The sequence below is a fragment of the Arabidopsis thaliana genome, chromosome 5 (assembly GCF_000001735.4).
Source record: "Arabidopsis thaliana chromosome 5, partial sequence".
Lineage (NCBI taxonomy): Eukaryota > Viridiplantae > Streptophyta > Magnoliopsida > Brassicales > Brassicaceae > Arabidopsis > Arabidopsis thaliana.
Genome location: NC_003076.8, coordinates 9228944 through 9248806, shown reverse-complemented (window position 1 = coordinate 9248806; position 19863 = coordinate 9228944). Strand labels below are relative to the sequence as shown.

Below are 19863 nucleotides of genomic sequence, written 5' to 3'. Positions count from 1 at the left end.
TTCACCACAATTAGAAGCAAAAATCTTTAGTATTTTACCAACATATATATATATATATATATAAAATCTACGAAAATAATACTGGAATGCTGAAATAATGGGATGTAGTTTCGTTTCTTGGAGCAACGTACTTACAGAGCTATATTTTTATTTTAGTTTTTGTTAACAGGATAATAACAATAACTTTATAGATATTTATTGTTTATATATTTTATTATTGTTATTGCTCTCGTTGAAAACAGAATAATAATAAAACAAGCCTTTTTCTTGTTAACGACTTGACGTATTTTTTTTCTCTTTTCCTATTAATTATCGTCACGTTTTATTACGTTTCTCTCATTGATATTTGTGGAATCTGAATCGTATTAGTCGACTCCAACTCTTAACAGGATAATGATGTTTGAAAAGTAAAATACACACTTTTTTGGTCCAAGCAGGAATATTTTGTTACGTAATTAATTTTACATGTATGTCAAGTGGATATAGTTTACTTACAAGTCTAAACACATTATATCCGTGGTACAATATTTCAACAATTAATATTCAATTTTTAATTTGCATGTGTTGTCCTACTTTAATATTGATATATCAGTGTATAGGAAAAACTTCAATTACCAAAACCACAAAAGAATGAAAAATCATACATCAAAAATCAAAAACCTAAATATATTGGAAAGTCAATTATATTAAAGGTAGATATTTACTTGTTGTTGTTGTTGCATTGCAACTTTTCAACGCGTAAACAATAACTGAGTAGCAGTGAGCATATTTGGTTATTAGTCTTATCAGAACCAAAAACATATATGGTTATTGTCTTTTAAAGATATGGACCCATGAACTATACAAAAGTGACTATTTGGTAGATATACACAAATAACGTGACACCAACTGAGAAAACCATATGACAAAACAACACATATAAATTTAAAAAATTGGCTTCGACTAGTTGTAGATATTTTGTTCCATAATCGTATTAGAACGAGAGTAAACAATAATTGAATCGAGTGGTGAGCAAATATGGTTATATATTATAACGATTTTAAAGATTTGGATCCATATTCTTAATTAGGGAGGTTGGTGGGTTCGATTGGTGTCGGTCTAGTACTCACAATAATTGTTTCATCTCAATATGATTCTGAAATAAAATGTTGAATATTGCTTACGGTGTTAAAAGTATATGGGACTAGATATGGCATATAACGTAACACTTATACATAACATCAATAAATTTAGACAATACAAAGGACAGAATTAGTAAGATAAAATTCACAAGTAACATGACGTTGGCTATTTTGTATGAACACACGGCCCAAATCGTTCATATTCTAAAAGGTATAATACATTTCGAGATATTTTGCTTCGGTTGCAAGATTTTCACAACACATTGAGTCATTGACAGCGATATGAGAAAATGTAACAATCTCTCTAATAAGAAAGGAGAATCTTATAATTTAACATAAAAATAAATATAATATTCGAGGATAATACTATAACAAGAAAGAGAAGACTTATATGATGATGGGCAAATTGTATATTCAACTATAAGGACTTAAGGAGACGCCACATAAAGCAGAAAGAGTTTAGAAGAAAACGTTTGTTGACCAATGACTTGATGACTCAGTAGCATGTGAACATAAAAAGAGACGTGCAAGAATCTCATTGGCTGCAGATAACATCTATTTTTGCTTCACTACCTCAACTTCTCTATATAATGAAGTAAACACCCCCAATGGTCTCTTTAACTTAAGTGTTTCTGTTTAACTCCTTGAGAGAAAATAACTTTTAAACTTTAGCTTCTAAGAGATATTCAGGATGACCGGAGGAGGATTTGCGACTTCGGCGAACGGAGTAGAGTTTGAGGCAAAGATAACTCCAATAGTCATCATATCTTGCATCATGGCTGCTACCGGCGGCCTCATGTTTGGTTACGACGTCGGTGTCTCCGGTAAGAATATTAACATCCCTTAGTTATTTTTCTATATGTATAATACAATCCTTTTATCTTATATTATACAAAACGTAGAAGAAGTTTTTATTTTAAAGATACATAAGTTTTTGTTAGTGCAAGTTTTCTCAAAAAACGATTTTAAATAGGACTTGCTCATGTTTTCAACTACCGCCAATAACTTCTTTGGTAGAACTATTTCACCTAATACCTAACTTCTTTGGTAATCAAAATGAAATTTCAGTAACTAGCTCGATGTTAATTAATATTGGTTAAAGTAAGAAAATAATCAAAAAAAATCTTAGCTTACAAAAGTTTGGCAGCTAAAGATCTAGACCGTCCTTGTTTTAGTTAGTATATTGACAAAAGTAGTGTCATATAGGTTTTAGTTCTTCTTTTTGTTATTTTCTTACAACACACATGCTCGATGTTGAATTTGAACATGGGCTACATCAACATGAATAAATTAATAAATTTATGAGTATAATATCCTATAGGGTTTAACGGTAAAAATAGTAACAACAAAAATAATTTTCCATCATTGAAATGGCTATACGCAGGCGGAGTGACATCGATGCCGGACTTTCTCGAAAAGTTTTTTCCCGTGGTTTATCGGAAAGTAGTAGCTGGCGCCGACAAAGACAGCAACTACTGCAAATACGACAACCAAGGACTACAACTTTTCACATCATCTTTATACTTAGCCGGTCTAACCGCAACGTTCTTTGCTTCATACACGACAAGAACGCTCGGAAGGAGGCTAACTATGCTCATAGCCGGCGTTTTCTTCATCATAGGTGTGGCTCTCAACGCGGGGGCTCAAGACCTAGCCATGCTTATTGCAGGCAGGATATTGCTTGGTTGTGGAGTTGGGTTCGCTAATCAAGCCGTTCCGTTGTTCTTGTCGGAGATTGCACCTACTAGGATCCGTGGTGGTCTTAATATTCTCTTTCAGCTTAACGTCACTATTGGTATCCTCTTCGCCAATCTTGTCAACTATGGGACCGCCAAGTAAATATCTCTTCCCTAATACTTTTCTTCTATATTTTATTTGATAATCTGAAAAAATGTGTGGAAAATAAACTTAGGGTTTGAGATTTTTTTGACAAAATAAAATCCAAATTAATATATGGTGGTCATAATTTTAGAAAATTTGCTTTAACATGACACTTGAAAAAATATCCACATGAATTGTCTCTTTCACTTCACACAACCTTAAATTTATTGTAAGAAAAAAAAAGATTTAGTTACATGTACTACCTAAAAAGTATTCATAATTTTCTGATCGTTTTTGTCAAACTTTTTGGCTGTCTTCCGTGTTTATTTAAATTTATTTTCACCTTTTTCAAAAATCATTCATATCCAATTACCAAAAAAAAAAGCATTTAACTTTATGAATAGATTTGAACAAAACAACAAAGAAAAAACTTTATCATATAAGTCGCAAACATAATTTTCTTCCGTGCTTTCGGCAAATTCTATCCACATGCCTACGTCTTATATAGTCGCAAACAAAATTTTCTCCGGCATTGACTTTTAATGCGTTATGATGATCTGTCACCTGTAATTAATGGGCTTACGTGTAGGCCCATAACGGAGTTAAAAACTGGCCCACTAAATAAATTTTGAAATGTTCGCAGGATTAAAGGAGGTTGGGGATGGAGGTTATCGTTAGGTTTGGCGGGAATTCCCGCGCTTCTTCTAACGGTCGGAGCTTTATTGGTGACAGAGACACCAAACAGTTTAGTCGAAAGAGGTCGTCTCGATGAAGGTAAAGCTGTTCTTCGTCGTATTCGAGGGACCGATAATGTTGAACCAGAGTTCGCTGATCTCCTTGAAGCTAGTCGACTTGCTAAAGAAGTTAAACACCCTTTTAGAAACCTTCTTCAACGTAGAAACCGTCCTCAGCTCGTCATCGCCGTCGCTTTACAGGTTAGTACTACCACTTCTCTGTTCTCTCGTAATTGGTAATCGGAAAAGTTTATCTCCGATTTGGAGAGTTTGACTGAAGTGATTTTGTTTTTCGTTTAGGATCTAGAAACCCTAAAATTTGATTCCATTGTGGTCATTTTAGGAGCAATAACCCTAATTGTTTGTCAAGTTTCCATAATTTTAATTCCATTGTGTTCATTTTAGGAGCAATAACCCTAAATTGTTTGTCAAGTTTCCATAATTTTGATTCCATTGTGTTCATTTTAGGAGCAATAACCCTAAATTGTTTGTCAAGTTTCCATAAATTTTGATTCCATAGAGTTCAGTTTCAAAGTTTAAAGCTAATCTTTTTTTTTTTGGTGTGCAATTTGCAGATTTTCCAGCAATGTACTGGAATCAACGCGATTATGTTCTACGCGCCTGTTCTGTTCAGCACATTAGGGTTTGGTAGTGACGCTTCACTTTACTCAGCAGTGGTGACCGGAGCAGTCAACGTCCTCTCAACTTTAGTCTCAATCTACTCCGTTGACAAAGTCGGTCGCCGAGTTCTTCTCCTAGAAGCTGGTGTCCAAATGTTCTTCTCTCAAGTCGTAATCGCCATTATCCTTGGCGTCAAAGTAACAGACACTTCTACAAATCTCTCCAAAGGTTTCGCAATTCTAGTCGTGGTAATGATCTGCACATACGTCGCTGCTTTCGCCTGGTCTTGGGGACCGCTCGGGTGGTTAATCCCTAGTGAGACATTCCCTCTAGAGACACGTTCCGCGGGACAAAGTGTAACGGTCTGCGTTAACTTGCTCTTCACGTTCATTATCGCTCAAGCTTTCCTCTCTATGCTTTGCCATTTCAAGTTTGGGATATTCATCTTCTTTTCTGCATGGGTTTTGATTATGTCTGTCTTTGTGATGTTCCTACTTCCGGAGACTAAGAATATTCCTATCGAGGAGATGACTGAGAGAGTTTGGAAGAAGCATTGGTTCTGGGCTAGGTTCATGGATGATCATAATGATCACGAGTTCGTGAATGGTGAGAAGAGTAATGGTAAATCTAATGGCTTTGATCCTTCAACACGGCTTTAAAGTGGTTTAAGAGTCCCTAACCAAAGTAGAAGCAGAAGAGAGTGAACAAGAGGTGGTAAACACACCAAAGTAGAGAAGGGAAATACAGTTTTCAATTCTATACAGTGTACTAAATTTCGTTACTTTAAGTTTGAACTGCGTTTGTGAATAAGTGAAGTTTTTTTTTTTGCTTTGTTGTGGTTCTTAATGTCATCCCTGAGTTCCAATTTTCTACAAGTGTGACATGTATATGTCAAACTCTAAATTTGCATTGTCGATTTTCTCTTAAAAATGATGGTAGCCTATGTTAATGGGCCAAATATAGGTTTGTTATGGGCCTATAATGGACTGTATAATTATTTTTGTTGGTCTCAAATTGCTTAAAAATATAGACTAGTTTTGAAGTTATACAGTCTACTCTCTACTAAAACCAGCAGTGATCAAATTGCATAAAATGTTGTTATAAAAGTTTACCCAAAAAAAGGTATTTATCACAAATATATTACTTAGATTAAAGAAATCATGGTACCAAGATGTAGGAGGAAGAGTAACTGCGAAGTACTAAAATTAAAAGATGATTCAAAATTAGCAGACCAACTAACTCGCACCATTCTTTCCTTACAAGCCTTCCAAACTTTAAACCATGTGAACACTTGACAACATATAACAAGAATCACTTTTTTCTCCTTTTGTTTAAAAACCGACTAATTTATGAGTTTTCAAAATGAATTAACCATAGTATTTTTTTATAAATTGGATTATTATATCCCAAACTAAACTTCATGTGAGATTTCTAAGTCATTCATGTCTTTTAAAAAATATCATGTCAAGATTTATTTAACATTTTATAAAGTTTTAAGGAAAAAAATCATCATTTAATTTCTTTCCTCCATTATTCTTTCTCAATTATATCGACATTTTTATTTTTTTATACATTCTTCCAATTTTCCAAGTCAGTCTTAGACATTAAATCCAACACTAATAAAAGGTAAACAAGTAAAGTAAACAATCTTTGTCAGTATTTTGCTTTTTAGACACTCCTTTCTCCAAATTAGCCAACTAACCAATAAAGATCAAGTGACCTCCTAATACATACGCACCACCACTCACATTCACATACCTCCTTGTATATATACACACACATAATAAGAAAGAGAGAAACTAAAGGAGAAAACCTTGTGGGGCTCTTTACCAAAGAAGAAGAAGAAGCGTGTGTCAGAGAAAGTTTGTTGACCGATGGCAGCCATTATAGTGGCGGCTTTAGCGTGTATCGTGGTGATGCTACGACTGAGTGAAGCGGCCGTGTACAAAGTCGGCGACTCAGCAGGATGGACAACCATAGCCAACGTAGACTACAAGCTATGGGCTTCTACCAAAACTTTCCACATTGGTGATACTGTCTGTGAGTTCCTGAATTTTCTTACATCATTGTACAATACAAGCTAAATTAAAATGAGAAGATCTTGACTGTAATACTTAATTTTGTCGGAAAGTGGACCCCCTCTAGCATTCATAATTCTTAAGTGCGTAAGCTTTAGGTGTAAAGTAAAGAGTACCACTCACGCCCTAATCATTGAGACTTTTAAGTCACAAATTAAATTTATAGGATTAATACGAAATCAAGTGTCACATCTGCTAAAGTGATTATATTAATTAGTTTAGAGAGGTTCTTAACTTATGAATCATGATTGATAAATTTTGAAATAAAAACTATGATTGAGTTTTTGGGCCAAAATATGTTATGATTTTTCTTTGGTTTATATATGCTCTCTATTTTTTTCTCATGGTATGCACATGTTTAAAATTGTTGTTACCTTTATGAAAACATGAGTAAAACGTAAACTAATTTGATTTTGATAGTGTTCGAATACAACCCACAATTCCACAACGTAATGAGAGTGACGCACCCAATGTATAGAAGTTGCAACACCTCAAAGCCAATCTCTACTTTCACCACCGGCAACGACTCAATCACACTCACCAACCACGGCCACCATTTCTTCTTTTGCGGCGTTCCTGGCCATTGCCTCGCCGGTCAGAAGCTCGACCTTCACGTCCTTCTCCCTGCCTCCTCCACGCCACTCTCTGATCCACCAACTTCCTCCTCCTCTTCTCCTCCCTCGACTACTATTCCTGCAGCCGGAGTCCCTGGCCCTTCTCCTAGCCTTGCTGCTTCTCTCCCGAGTATGGTGACGGCTCAAATCGTGGCCGTGGTGACTCTCCTAGTCTCTTTGGCCTTTACAAATTTTGCTTCTTAACTAGGATTACATATATGTATATTGGAATTACTGCATATAAGTTTTTGTTATGTATACTTATATTTTCCATATAGTTCTTTTTCCAATGATTAAAAAATGTAGAGATGGTTCAACAATAAAAATGTGCACTAAAACCAATTAGTACTTAATGAGAGTATTGTTAAACCATTCCGTTATATTCTTTTGGTCATCTTTAACCAGAGTTATGAGATAATACGGATAAAATTTTGATTTGTGCCATCATTTTTGTTGGACCACCCTGCCAACGATCCATATGGTTGAGGTTTAAACGGTTTAATAGATCTGGTTGAAAAAATTACAAGCTTTGTCTCTTTATTCATAAGGTTGTTTAATCGCTGACAAAGAATTAGAGATCTCTAAGCGGAAACAATATTGGTCACAGAGACCTTAACAAGTTCAGCTTCAAAGATAATTGCATCATTCACCAAATATCCTTTTGATGAATTTTGTAAATCTTCTAACAATATGATACTGTTCCCTTCAATACCATAACCGCTTCGAATCGCACACCAAGCTTCACCTGAAAAAGAGAGAGAAAAAGGAACAAACCAAATTATATTTTTTTCACTTAATATGTCTTCTGGATATTAACATTTTACTTTTATTCTTTGATAGTTTTCTTACTATATAGTTGAATGTGGTTGGAGCTTCGTTGATTCTTTAACTGCAGATTAACCGATCCCCAAGTGTTTGTAATAACTGCGTTTGCCTTATAGCCTTGAGCATATAGAAAGATTGAAAGTGCACGTGGTCTTTCTCCTTGATACCCTTTCGGGTTAAATCCTAATCTCCTGATTACATATTCACTCAAAACTGTTATTACCAAAAATATGTTTTCCTCTTTTACGACATTTTTGAGCAATTGTTTTGATATAATTTGATTAGAAACTACTAACCAGTATCGGTCTCCAACGAGAAATTCGTCAGAGTAATAGAACTTATTTTCCAAGGTGGAGAAACGAAGTATCTTCCAAGTGAAGACATTGTCCGGAGGGTTTGATATGAATGTGATTTTCTCTTGTTTTTCGGCTGGATTAACGATGGATATCTCAGCACCAAAAGATAAGGTATCATGCAAGATGTAACCTTCGTTTGGGTCAAGCAATGTTGTACGAGGGATCAAGTTTCCGAATCCCCAATATGTTTTCGCAGCTTCGTACCGCTTCACTGTTCCATCTGCAATCCACAATTATCCAAATCACTATCAAATATGTTTATATTTCAAATCTCCAACAAGTAGATGTTTCGGTGGATGTATAAAAATAGAATGGTCCTAGTTATAAAAATTATATAAACATTGTAAACTACCTGAAACAGTCAAGTACTTGTGTAGCTTCTCATTGTGGACAAAGAGTTTGAGATCAACATTGACTTCCCAGCCTCTTGGAAAAGATTCGGTCTCTTTGATCCCCACGTAAAGTGCCATATTTTCATGTCCACCATCGGGGTCGTTTTGATTACCATTCACGAACAACATAAATCTCCTGATTTTTTGTTTCCAATCAAAATAAACTCAAGCTTATGAAAAAGTTTTCGAGTTAAGTGAAAGAGACTATGATGTTTAATTTACCATTTGTAACCAGCAGCCTCAAAAGTAGAGGATTCAAAGGCTTCAGATCTGCCCTTAATCACGGAGAAGCTTGTTATTGTCACTATCTTACTCGATGGTCGCTCTTCTCTCAATACCCTTGTCAGTCCTATCAACGAAATGAGTTTCAGTTTTTAACTAAGAAAATCTAAAAGAAAATGATTTCATACAATAAGTATACCAAGATTCGTCTTGAGACTATAAGAATTGTTGTACTCTATTCCTCTGCCCTCTGTGACCTGGATTATTTTTTTCATAGGTGAAAAACAAATTTTGATTGAAAGGAGCTGTACAAGTTGGAACATATTAATACCAAACATAATTGGATTTATTAATTAAAGCCTTCTTTTTTTTTGCTTAGGTTTTTTTTTTAAACTTTTCTTTAACATAATTAAAAACTCTCTACAAGTTAATATATTTTTTTCACAAAACGTGTTTGATAAATTAATTATATCAATTTTATATCTTTTTTTTTTTTTCATCATCACCACTAATAAATTGGTGTAGAAGAATTAGATGTCATTTAATTATTTTATTATATGCTTCATCATTAATAAATTTATTGATATTTTGATAAGTCAAACTTATACATTCAAAACAGTTTTCAGAAAACCGTTTAGTTTGAACATGTAGTACAAGATATATTATAATGATTTATTAAATTTATCCCACTTTTTAGTAATGTATTTGGATATTAAGTCTCGGCATGAAACAAAAAATATAAATAAATGTATCTCGTTAGAATATTTTTTTTCTTATTTTATTTCTAAACATTTGTCATTTCTTTAAAATAAATATTTTATAAATTAACAATTTGAGTTTTAGTTAATCCAACTTCATAATGCAGTTTGGTTTTAAAAAAAAAATGAATAATATATATTTTTAAAAATCATTAATAAAATTACATTGTTACATAAATTTATTTCTTAGTTTATTATATATAATAAAAAAAAAATAACAGTCACAGCTTATATAACTTTGTTTTACCAATCAAATTTTAATAGCCAAAGTTTATACGGCCAAAGTCTTTACAGCCAAATTTTCTACAACTCAGATTTTTAAAATCAAAATTTCTAAAGCCAAAACTTACGGTCGTTACCAATCGGTTCCTTAATATTTAGCTATATTTATAGATCAGAGATAACACTTTTAGCTATGTAAAGAAAACTATTAGAAAAATGACATCTATATACTAGTTCAGAAGTTTTTCTTGGGATATTTGTTTTCCTTTTTTAACATCTCTAATTTTGTTTTTTCTAGTGGCGAGGCTATAAATTTCACTCTTATCTTAGAGTGCGGTGTAGAATCTTTTTTTTAACAAAAATCAAACACAAGTAAAATTCCTAAAATTAGGAAAGTTAAGTATTCTATTAGAATCTGAATAGGAGACGATGAAGACAATTCAACATTAAGTGAAAAATTAATTGGTTTATAAGAGTAATTCATTCGAGTTTCGAGATTCTTTTTTAGAGGGTTTGGAAAAGTCTTTTGGCGAACATTTTTTCTTAATCTCTTCTTAGTTCTTAGAAAGCTACTTTTAGTAAAACGTCAATCAATTGAAATGTGATTTAGATATATATATATAAAAGAACAGAAAAAGAAAAGGACCTGTTTAATGAGGAGCTCAGCCGAAGATGAAGTGATCAAGAGAAAAACAAGAGATATGAAACCTAGACTCCATTTCTGATAATCCATTTTCTCATATGGTTTTTCAATTTTTTGGGAAATGCATTACATATATATAGAAACAGAGTTACTTATTTAATGAGTTTCGTTACTACTATATAATACTGAAAGTGGATCCATATGGTGGAAAAATATGTATATTTCTACACATTCATTATTATTACTTTTGGTCGACTTGGAATGTGTCAAGTATCAGATTAGACGTGAGCAGCATAATGTTCAAAATATTGTTAAAATGTTTAAGTCAAACCTCTTACATTATGTAAAGGGTGGTATCAGGTGTGGTTACAATACACGTAAAGTCGACAATCTGAAGGACTATATTGTGCCTCTTGTCCCGCATCAACTAACGACGCGAAGCTTCGAAAGAAGCTCAAGGGATGCTATTAAGCAGTTCGTTGAGTAGCTAGTTGATTAAGGATGATGGGAGGACTCACACCACACCATCCTTGCCTCTATAACATGAACGTACCAATTGATAATTTTGGATCATGATCGTTTAGTCAAATTAATGATCATATCCACATACTAAACTAATTAACATTGTATTCCAAGATAGGGAGTACCTTCCGATTATCTCTCATTGACCATCTCTCATAAACCATCATTTATCTTCATTAACCATCATTCATGACCACATGATCAACGCTTGGTCAATTTCAACAACTTAAATATATATATACGTTGTATATATATATATATATCATTATTTATTTAATTAATCTTTTGTAGATTATATTCACATAACATTAAAAACTCTACCTACATTGAAGAAGATTTCAAAAATATATATCAAATAAATTTGTTATTCATTCTAATTTTCATATATTACGCTTCTGATCATCCGCAAAATCGCTGGGAAAAATATTTATAAAATCTTTAAAAAAATAAATATCAAACAAAAAATAAAAATAAATAAAGACAACTTTCCAAAAATATTTTTTTAACAACATATCAAAATTTATAAAAATAAAAATTGTGATAAAGAGACGTGAAGCATTATTAGAAAAACATTATTGTGAAAAATATGACTCTTTTTTATTACAACATGTCAAGTCTGCTACAAAACTGAAATTTTGTAGCCGAAATTTTGTAAATGAAATTATATGTTTATTTCTGACTCTATGTTTCTAACTATGCTGACTTAATCCATAAGAAAATTAACACTCTAATTTCCTAACATGTCTCTAACAATGTCGACTTAGTCCATAGAAATTTAACACTCTAATTTCCTAACATTTTTCAAAAATAATAAATAATAAAAATGCAAAGTTTTATTCATAAAGTTGTTGGATCATAAATGCAGAAGAACATAAATAACGATATATCACAAACATTAAACACTCATAAAACACGTATTTTTTTATTCATAAAGTTGTTGGATCTATAATAAATAAGAAAGGATCTTTAAAGGGATACGATATCGTTTCAATACGGATTAAATCTTTAATTTAGTTAAAAAATATATATGCTGCAAATTATGCAATTGGCATCTGATATAAAACTCCTAAATTTGTCTATATATATCGTGGACAGTGCATAATAATTCAAGTGAATTTGGTATATGTTCCTTTTTATTTATGAAATGTTTGGAACCTGTCATCGTATTAAATTATCTATTTAATTGATTTGATTCCTAAAATATGCTTTCAGTGTAACAGAAAAATCAGCGAGGTAGAGGAAATGTCACATCGAGACGATGTACTTTTTTCTGTTTCTTCATGGTTTTGTGCTTCAATAAAAAGCAATTAGTGACAAAGCACCGTTTTTTTTGGTAATTTTATTACTGGTTTATGATTTCATCTAGAAGGTCAGGTTCAGGTAGATGTGACTTAAACATATGATTAGTCTGATGATAATATCGTTGTCGACTTGAGTGTTAAATTGTGAAGATTATATTAAAAGTAATGAATCATCTAAACGTCGTTTTATTCTTATTATTTAATATAACCAGGAGAATAATTTGTCTCTCTACAACACACCGATTATTCAATATTACAATGGAAATTAGTTGAGAAATATCAAATACATTAATATATTACAAAACATCGATTATTCTATTACAATGAAAAATACACATTAAGAAACGACAAGTAAATTCAACCACTAAAGAGCTAGAAAACAGTAACCATTACTAAGCACCACGTCCCAAGTCCCCGACACATTCCAAAAACCGTTGACACTCCTTCGTGACTCTGCAAAGCGACTCATGCGCCGAACCACCACCGTGAATACTAAGTGACATCTCCGCCGTGTCTCTCAACTTCTTCACTTTCCTTCTCATCTCTTCACCTTCGTCCTCAGCCATAACCTTCCTCACCATCGCCTCAATCTTCGACCTAGAAATCGCCTCCTTTGGATCATCCACTCTAACAGAGATTCCCAGTTCATCGCTAAGCAACGCCGCGTTCATATTCTGCTCGGCGAAAAGCGGCCACGCTATCATTGGAACGCCGCAAAGGACGCTTTCCAACGTCGAGCTCCAACCACAATGTGTTAAAAACCCACCAACGGCCTGATGGGCTAGGATTTCAGCTTGCGGTGCCCATGATGGGATCATGAAACCTCTATCGCAAGTACGAGTCACGAACCCTTCTGGTAGATACTCTGGCGTGTTGTCTTTGGTTACACCGCCTTTAGCCGAGAAATAATCACTGCAAGACGAGCCGTCAACGGGCGGTCGAACCACCCATATAAACCGTTGCTGGCTCTCCTCGAGCCCCCACGCCAATTCGGTTAACTGTTGAGCCGTTAGAGAACCACCACTCCCGAAGGAAATGTAGAGAACCGACTCGTTTGGTTGTTTGTTTAACCAATCAAAAACCGGGTGATCGGTCGTGGATGATTGTATCGGTCTGCATAACGGACCAACCGGATAAACCGGTACACGAGCGACCCGGCCCAAAAGTTTCGGGTCTTGAAGGGACTTTAATGATTTGGGCTCCATCTCTTCCCATGTATTCACCAAGATTCCATCCGCTTTTGGGTAGGCCAGACAGTGACGAACCAAATCGTGGTACACCGGTTCGTCCGGAACCAGATATGCATCCATAATATCTTCAAATCTAACCGGTTCACACCCCGGTATAGTGAGCGGTTTTCGTTGCACTGTGTGCTCTTCTTTGATAACTTCGTCCAAAGTTGGATAATATATCGAAACTCCGAGATAACGCGCGTTGGAAGCGATAAAGACATAAGTCAACATGTTTAACTCCGCTGCAAGACATAACGCATCTGTGCCAAACAAGTCAATGATCAGAGCCGTTGGGTTTTGATGCATGGCAACGATCTTGGATCGGAGGGTTGGAACAGCTTCACGCATAATGACTCCGATCTTGGTCACCACATGGGCGTTGGGGTCTACCAAGCCAGAAATGTCGGGCGATGGAAGGTTGACGATGTCAACACCGGTTGAGTTAAGGAGCTTGGACTGAACGGAGGCTGCGTCAGTTTCAAGGACGAAGACGGTGACGTGGAAGCCGTGGTTAGCGGAGAGACGCTTAGCTAGCTCGATCACCGGGAGGACATGGCCCATTCCGGGACTGGAAAACATGGCGGCGTGTGGTTTTGTGATATGCATCACTACTTCTTCTTTGAGAGGATTTGTTTTCTTTTGTTATTGATGTGTTTCAATGGTCGTTGCATCTGTGTTACTTACTTATTTATAGCAAAATTTGATAACTATTCGTAAATGAAAATATTGATTTAGACCATAAATTGTAGTTAATAGTTGTATTAGGTGATTCAACCAAACAAAGAAATAAAGTCTATATATATTGTATATGTAATATAATATTTTAACATAATGACTAAATATAGAGTTTGTAAGAGAGACTAAATATAGAGTTTAAATAGTAGTTTTTATAGAATTTAGTTTCAACAAAAGTACCAATTATCTAATGAATTAATTCATTTCTAATTATTTTATGCAATTTCTATATTATATATAGTAAATTTTATCTTATATTCTAGGCAAATTTATGATGGAGAAGAAAATTAGCATATCTGAATTAATTGACTCACATAATTTAGTTTTAAGTTTTGTAATTTTATAAATAAGTAATTAAAATTTGATTAGTTGTTAAAAAGACAAAGTTAAAGAAGTGGTATTGAAGAATTGTTATTATACAGTTTGGGTTGCCTGTGAGTTGTATTTTTGTTTGCTATATAATTAATTAAGGGTGTACATTGGGTCTTACGAAGACACTAAATGGCGATTAGTACGTAATATATAAAATATGCAGAGATGTGGTAAAGATGCTTGACCAATAGCTTAGTGATTTGCTATATGACTGATATCTTGTCTTTTTGATGATTTTAAAACTTGTTTTGTCTTTATTTTTGAATATTCATAGCATTTTAAATTTTTTAAGATTGCATTTGCATCAAATTTATTATTGTTAGATGTTTAGAGTGAAAGTATGAAAAGTAGAGCCTAAAGATGAGTTTTGGACCATAAAAGAATTAAGAATTGATCAAGGAAATTGGAGGACAAAGTTTTCTGCGTCCGTAATAGCCAAGCATATCAATTCTTTACCCCGCTACGGATTGCACTATATGTCAAAATCTAGCCTTCATCCATAATATGCATCCATATCGATGTTTTTTCACTACTACGAGTCACTTAAACAGTCAAGATCCAAGAAACAATCTGGGTTTGATCCGATTTGTTTTGGGTCGACCAGTTTATTTTCCTTTTCTATAATACTCTAAACTTAATTAGAGTGAAATGAGAGCTATCTAAGCCTACTTTTCTTAATTTATATTTGTTATCAACTCTAAATTCTTGTGATTCTTGCATTTATATAAGTATTTCTCTAAATTCCATCTCTTATATCTATCTTTTTTACTCTTCTTCTAACATGAATCTTCATGGATTAGTTACAACTCCTGGATTTTCATGGCTTTTGGATTAGATAGAGTTGTTGATGAATTTAAGATGCTTAGGGCATAATCTTAATAGATCATACTCTTTAGATGTTCTTAGAGCTAAATAGCTTAAATTAGTCTTGATTAAGGTAATCTAGATAATAGGAAGTTTCACGTCCGGAAGGCATTAGATCAATTTCCAAAAGAACTTAGCGAGTGTTTAATTAGCATTCAAATTCCTATCCAATGCAAATTAATGATTAGGATTGTAGCTGGTTAGTTAGGCTTGGATATAATGCTCATTGATCATTTGATTGTTGATGGTTAGTTGAAAGATTAGTACCAAAGAAATGGATTAGTCTAGATTAGTGATCTAAAGCCAAATGATTAGCAAGGGATTGATTGTATTAGCATCTTAGATTCGCATTTGATCACTCAAGTCAATAACCTTTGTTGGCTCTTTTGTTGACTTTTCTAGATTGCTCCTTTTATCATTCATTTTGTTCTTGTATTATGTTGGGTAATTGCGTACCTTAGACACTTATTTAAATTGGTCAATTGCCTTTGTTCATATTTTCCATTAGCATTTTAGGTTTTCTTGTTTTTATTTCACAAATCTTGTTAGTTTAAAACTCATCCTTTATTTGTTTAACTTAGAAAATTTTGTGCATTCCTAGTTTATTGTGGATTCAGCCCCTAAGAACAAGTCCAGTAAAAGTTTTTAGTAGATTTCTTAGATGGGTTCTAGGCGTAGGCATTTGGGTACCCGTTCGGGTTTGGTTCTTTTTTCGGGTATCGGATCTATTCGGGTAGGAGATTGAGAATCATTCGGGTATTTTAAAATTTCGGTTCGGTTTCAGTTCGGTTATTTTAGTAAAAATGTAAAAAGTAACCAAAAATACCCAAAATATTTTCGGGTTTGGTTCTTTTTTCGGGTATCGGATCTATTCGGGTAGGAGATTGAGAATCATTCGGGTATTTTAAAATTTCGGTTCGGTTTCAGTTCGGTTATTTTAGTAAAAATGTAAAAAGTAACCAAAAATACCCAAAATATTTTCGGGTTCGGGTCGGGTTCGGATGTTTTACTCATATCTACCCAAATCTATCAGAAATACCCGATTACCCGTAAATATTTTGGTTATTCTTTTATCCAAATATAACCAAAATACTTAAATTATTTAAAAGAAAACTATAACATTGGTTATTTTTATCCCAAATATATCCAAATGTATATGAATTACTAAAAAATATATTATATTCGGATTTATAATTTTAATTTTGGGTGTTTGAGGTATTACAAATATATATATATAACAAATATTTTTAGGTTTACATTTGTATTCGGGTACCCACGGGTATTAGATTCGGTTCGGGTTGGGTTCGGGTTTTTTTGGGTAGGAGATCTAGGACCCATTCGGGTAATTCTAAAATCGGGTTCGGGTTCGGTTCGATTATTTTTTGGGTTTTTCGGTTCGGGTATTCGGTTCCGGGTATTATGCCCAGGCCTATGGGTTTCTATGTAAAAATGGGCCCAGATAATAGAAAAACAGCTGAATCCATTTAGGATCGTTCCTAAAATTGGGGTTTTCGCGACCCAATAGAAACTCATACGTGGCCTTATTTTATTGGGTAAACTGAATGACAAAACCAAAAAACAAACCCCACACGCGTTTATTTTTTTTCTTCTTCTCTCTCTTCTTCTTCTTCGCCTACGGAGACACCAAAGACGATTGGAATCGACGCTGAAGATCTAGTGATTTGTTCATGAAATCATGAAAAATCATCCACCTAAACGAGTGTTTCAACCAACCGGATGATGATCGAACTAGATTTTGTTCCCCAAATCGATTCATCAAATGGACCATAATTTTTTTTTGTTTTAGAAACTCACTTAAGGATTCCACCAATGGACCATAAAATTTTCAAAAACTTTAAAAAATCTCTAAATTTTAAAACTATCCAAATTTATTAATAAAAAATACATAGAAACTTTATTTAGAAACTAATCACTGGATTTGCTCTAAGAGACTAAGATGTATAAACGGAAACCATTAGATTGTATGTTGTGGACTTAGAGGAATACAGTATTAATTGACAAAATCCTTTAATCAATAACCATTCAACCTAATTTCCATATGGTTGAGGTTTAAAAAATGTCCAATAACGCACAGGATTTTACTGTACTTTTTCCTAAGTTCAATCTAGATTTTTGATTATTTTTATCTTTTGGTTAGTCGATTTCCCCAAACATTTTTCAAAAAAAATATACCTGGAGAGTTTCATTTTCATTGATAACAAAACAGAAAAGAGAAACGACAACATCACAAACATTAACATTGTCTTATTACAAACTCATCAAATTAAACATCTTTTTATTCATAAGGTTGTTTGATCGTTGACAAAGAAGTGAAGATATTTAAGAAGAGACGATGTTGGTCACTGAAACCTTAACCATTGCAGCTTCAAAGATAATGGCATTATTCACCAAATATCCTTGCGATGCATCGTTTAAATCTGCTAACAATATGATATTGTTCACTCCCACACCATAACCGCTTCCAATCGGGTACCAAGCTGCAGCTGCAAAGAAAAAAACAAACATAAACCAATTTACATCAGCTGCTACTTTCATTTATTGATGATTTTCTCCCCTCGAGATAAATTTTTTTTTTTGTTAGTTATCTTACTATATATTTGTCTGTGGTTGGTGCTTCGTTGATTCTTTAGCCGCAGATTAGCCGCTCCCCAAGTGTTTGTAGCAACTGCGTTTGCCTTATGGCCTTGAGCAAATAGAAAGATTGGAAGTGCATATGGTCTTCCTCCTCCATCTCCTTTAGGGTTAAATCCTAGTCTCCTGATTATCATCAACCAAAAACCGTTATTATACTTGGTCACCGTGGAATTCACATAGCAGTTGCAAACTTTGAGATTAATTTGGACTTCGGTCAAAGAGATCCGGTTACCAAAATTACTAACCAGTATCGGTCTTCAACGAGAAAATCGTCAGAGTAATAGAACTTGTCTTCCAAGATAGAGAAATGAAGTATCTTCCAAGTGAAAACATTGGTTGGAGGGTTTGATATGAATGTGACTTTCTCTTGTTGTTGAGCCGGTTTAACGATGAAGATCTCAGCACCAAAAGAACCAATGTCCTGCTCAATGTACCCATACGTGTTGTAGAATGTTACGTGAGGAATAAGTTGTCCGAATCCCCACTCTCTTTTCGCATCGTTGTATAACTTCAATGTTCCATCTACAATCCACAATTATGCAAAAAAAAAAAAAACTCCTAATCACAATCAACTTTCGATATGAGATCCTAATATTTACAGAAATTGCAAAAATTAGTCTTGGCAAAAATAAAATGGCTCTAGTAAAAATCCATTTTAAGTACCTGAAATAGCCAAATATTTGTTTAGCTTCCCATTGTGGATAAAGAGTTTGAGATCAACATTCACTTCCCACCCTCTTGGAAGATATTCTGTCTCTTCGATCCTCACGTAAAGTGAAATATGATCATTTCCACTGTCGTTTGGATTACCATTCACGTACAAAACCAATCTCCTGATTTATTTATTTTTCATCAAAAAAAAAAAAAACTCAAGAAAAATATATAAAAAATTGAATAAAAAGTGGAAAGAGTGTAAGATCTTTACCATTTGTAACCAGCAGCCTCAAAAACAGAGGATTCATAGGGTTCTACTCTGCCCTTAATCACAGAGAAGTTTGTTATTGTCAGAATCTTACTCGATGGTCGCTCATCTCTCAACACTCTTGTCCCTCCTGTCAACACAAAAAGTTCCAAGAAGTGGGTTTCAGTTTTTTTTTTTTTTTTTTTTTTTTGTAAACCAAGAAATCTAAAGAAAGAAGATTTCATAACAACAAGTGTACCAAAATTCTCCTTGAGACTGTAAGAACTGTTGTACTCTGCTCCTCTGCCCCCTGTGACCTGGATTTTGTAAAAAGCTACTTTTAGTAATAAGCCAATCAATCAAAAAAGTGTTTCGAAAAAGGGAAAAAAACAAACAAAACTGTACCTGTTGAATGAGAAACTCAGCTGAAGAGGAAGTGGTGAAGAGTAAAGCAAGACATATGAAAACCAGACTCCATTTCTGATCATCCATTTTCTTAGATGAGCTAGACATTGGTAAGACTTTTACATATATATAGACAAAGTTACTTATTGAACAAGTTAAGTTACTACTATATAATACTGAAAGTGGATTCATGGTAGAATATATATATATGCACATTCACTTATTATTATTTTTGTATTTGACTTGGAATGTGTCAAGTATCAGATTCGATGTGGGTAGCATAATGTTCAAAATATTAAATATGATTGGATTGTTAAGCTTAACAATCCAATCATATGAAGCTATGAAGTAAGGACTCACATCACACCACCCTTACCTCTAATTAATGACCATAGACATACCGATCATCGCGGAAGGCCGAATCTACCAATCGATAACTGTGGATCATGACCGAGTAGTCAAAATCAAT

The 19863-nt window shown here is 33.8% G+C and overlaps 5 protein-coding genes across 5 annotated transcripts; 2 read left to right on the top strand and 3 right to left on the bottom strand.

Moving 5' to 3' along the window:
- Positions 1-1266: 1266 nt before the first annotated feature.
- MSS1 (Major facilitator superfamily protein) lies at positions 1267-5409 on the top strand. Its single transcript, NM_122535.4, has 4 exons — positions 1267-1945; positions 2506-2956; positions 3586-3877; positions 4252-5409. The coding sequence occupies exons 1-4, from the start codon at positions 1813-1815 to the stop codon at positions 4954-4956; spliced, it is 1581 nt and encodes a 526-aa protein (NP_198006.1). The 5' UTR covers positions 1267-1812; the 3' UTR covers positions 4957-5409.
- A 543-nt stretch (positions 5410-5952) lies between these two features.
- On the top strand, positions 5953-7387 carry AT5G26330 (Cupredoxin superfamily protein). Its single transcript, NM_122534.4, has 2 exons — positions 5953-6337; positions 6796-7387. The coding sequence occupies exons 1-2, from the start codon at positions 6172-6174 to the stop codon at positions 7191-7193; spliced, it is 564 nt and encodes a 187-aa protein (NP_198005.1). The 5' UTR covers positions 5953-6171; the 3' UTR covers positions 7194-7387.
- An 86-nt stretch (positions 7388-7473) lies between these two features.
- AT5G26320 (TRAF-like family protein) lies at positions 7474-10580 on the bottom strand. Its single transcript, NM_122533.2, has 7 exons — positions 10411-10580; positions 8984-9041; positions 8785-8911; positions 8523-8698; positions 8111-8390; positions 7839-8005; positions 7474-7734 (listed from the first exon to the last, which is right to left on the bottom strand). Exons 1-7 carry the CDS (start codon positions 10495-10497, stop codon positions 7571-7573), a joined length of 1059 nt encoding a protein of 352 aa, NP_198004.1. The 5' UTR covers positions 10498-10580; the 3' UTR covers positions 7474-7570.
- Positions 10581-12398: 1818 nt separating this feature from the next.
- UGT72E3 (UDP-Glycosyltransferase superfamily protein) lies at positions 12399-14207 on the bottom strand. The gene has a single exon (NM_122532.3). It carries the CDS (start codon positions 14066-14068, stop codon positions 12623-12625), a length of 1446 nt encoding a protein of 481 aa, NP_198003.1. The 5' UTR covers positions 14069-14207; the 3' UTR covers positions 12399-12622.
- Positions 14208-17626: 3419 nt separating this feature from the next.
- AT5G26300 (TRAF-like family protein) lies at positions 17627-19481 on the bottom strand (the record flags this gene model as incomplete). The annotated part of the gene is made up of 7 exons (NM_122531.2): positions 17627-17937; positions 18045-18211; positions 18334-18610; positions 18752-18921; positions 19014-19140; positions 19249-19306; positions 19395-19481. 7 exons carry the CDS (start codon positions 19479-19481, stop codon positions 17774-17776), a joined length of 1050 nt encoding a protein of 349 aa, NP_198002.1. The 3' UTR covers positions 17627-17773.
- Positions 19482-19863: the final 382 nt, after the last annotated feature.

Excerpts from the sequence above, each read along its gene's own strand:
- AT5G26330 (NM_122534.4), top strand. The coding sequence starts at position 6,172 with ATGGCAGCCATTATAGTGGCGGCTTTAGCGTGTATCGTGGTGATGCTA. Across the intron at positions 6,338-6,795 it reads CCACATTGGTGATACTGTCT|TGTTCGAATACAACCCACAA; the intron begins GTGAGTTCCTGA and ends TGATTTTGATAG.
- UGT72E3 (NM_122532.3), bottom strand. The coding sequence starts at position 14,068 with ATGCATATCACAAAACCACACGCCGCCATGTTTTCCAGTCCCGGAATG.
- AT5G26320 (NM_122533.2), bottom strand. The coding sequence starts at position 10,497 with ATGGATTATCAGAAATGGAGTCTAGGTTTCATATCTCTTGTTTTTCTC. Across the intron at positions 9,042-10,410 it reads CTGAGCTCCTCATTAAACAG|GTCACAGAGGGCAGAGGAAT; the intron begins GTCCTTTTCTTT and ends AAAATAATCCAG. Across the intron at positions 8,006-8,110 it reads CTCGTTGGAGACCGATACTG|GAGATTAGGATTTAACCCGA; the intron begins GTTAGTAGTTTC and ends ATATGTAATCAG.
- MSS1 (NM_122535.4), top strand. The coding sequence starts at position 1,813 with ATGACCGGAGGAGGATTTGCGACTTCGGCGAACGGAGTAGAGTTTGAG. Across the intron at positions 1,946-2,505 it reads TTACGACGTCGGTGTCTCCG|GCGGAGTGACATCGATGCCG; the intron begins GTAAGAATATTA and ends GGCTATACGCAG. Across the intron at positions 3,878-4,251 it reads TCATCGCCGTCGCTTTACAG|ATTTTCCAGCAATGTACTGG; the intron begins GTTAGTACTACC and ends TGCAATTTGCAG.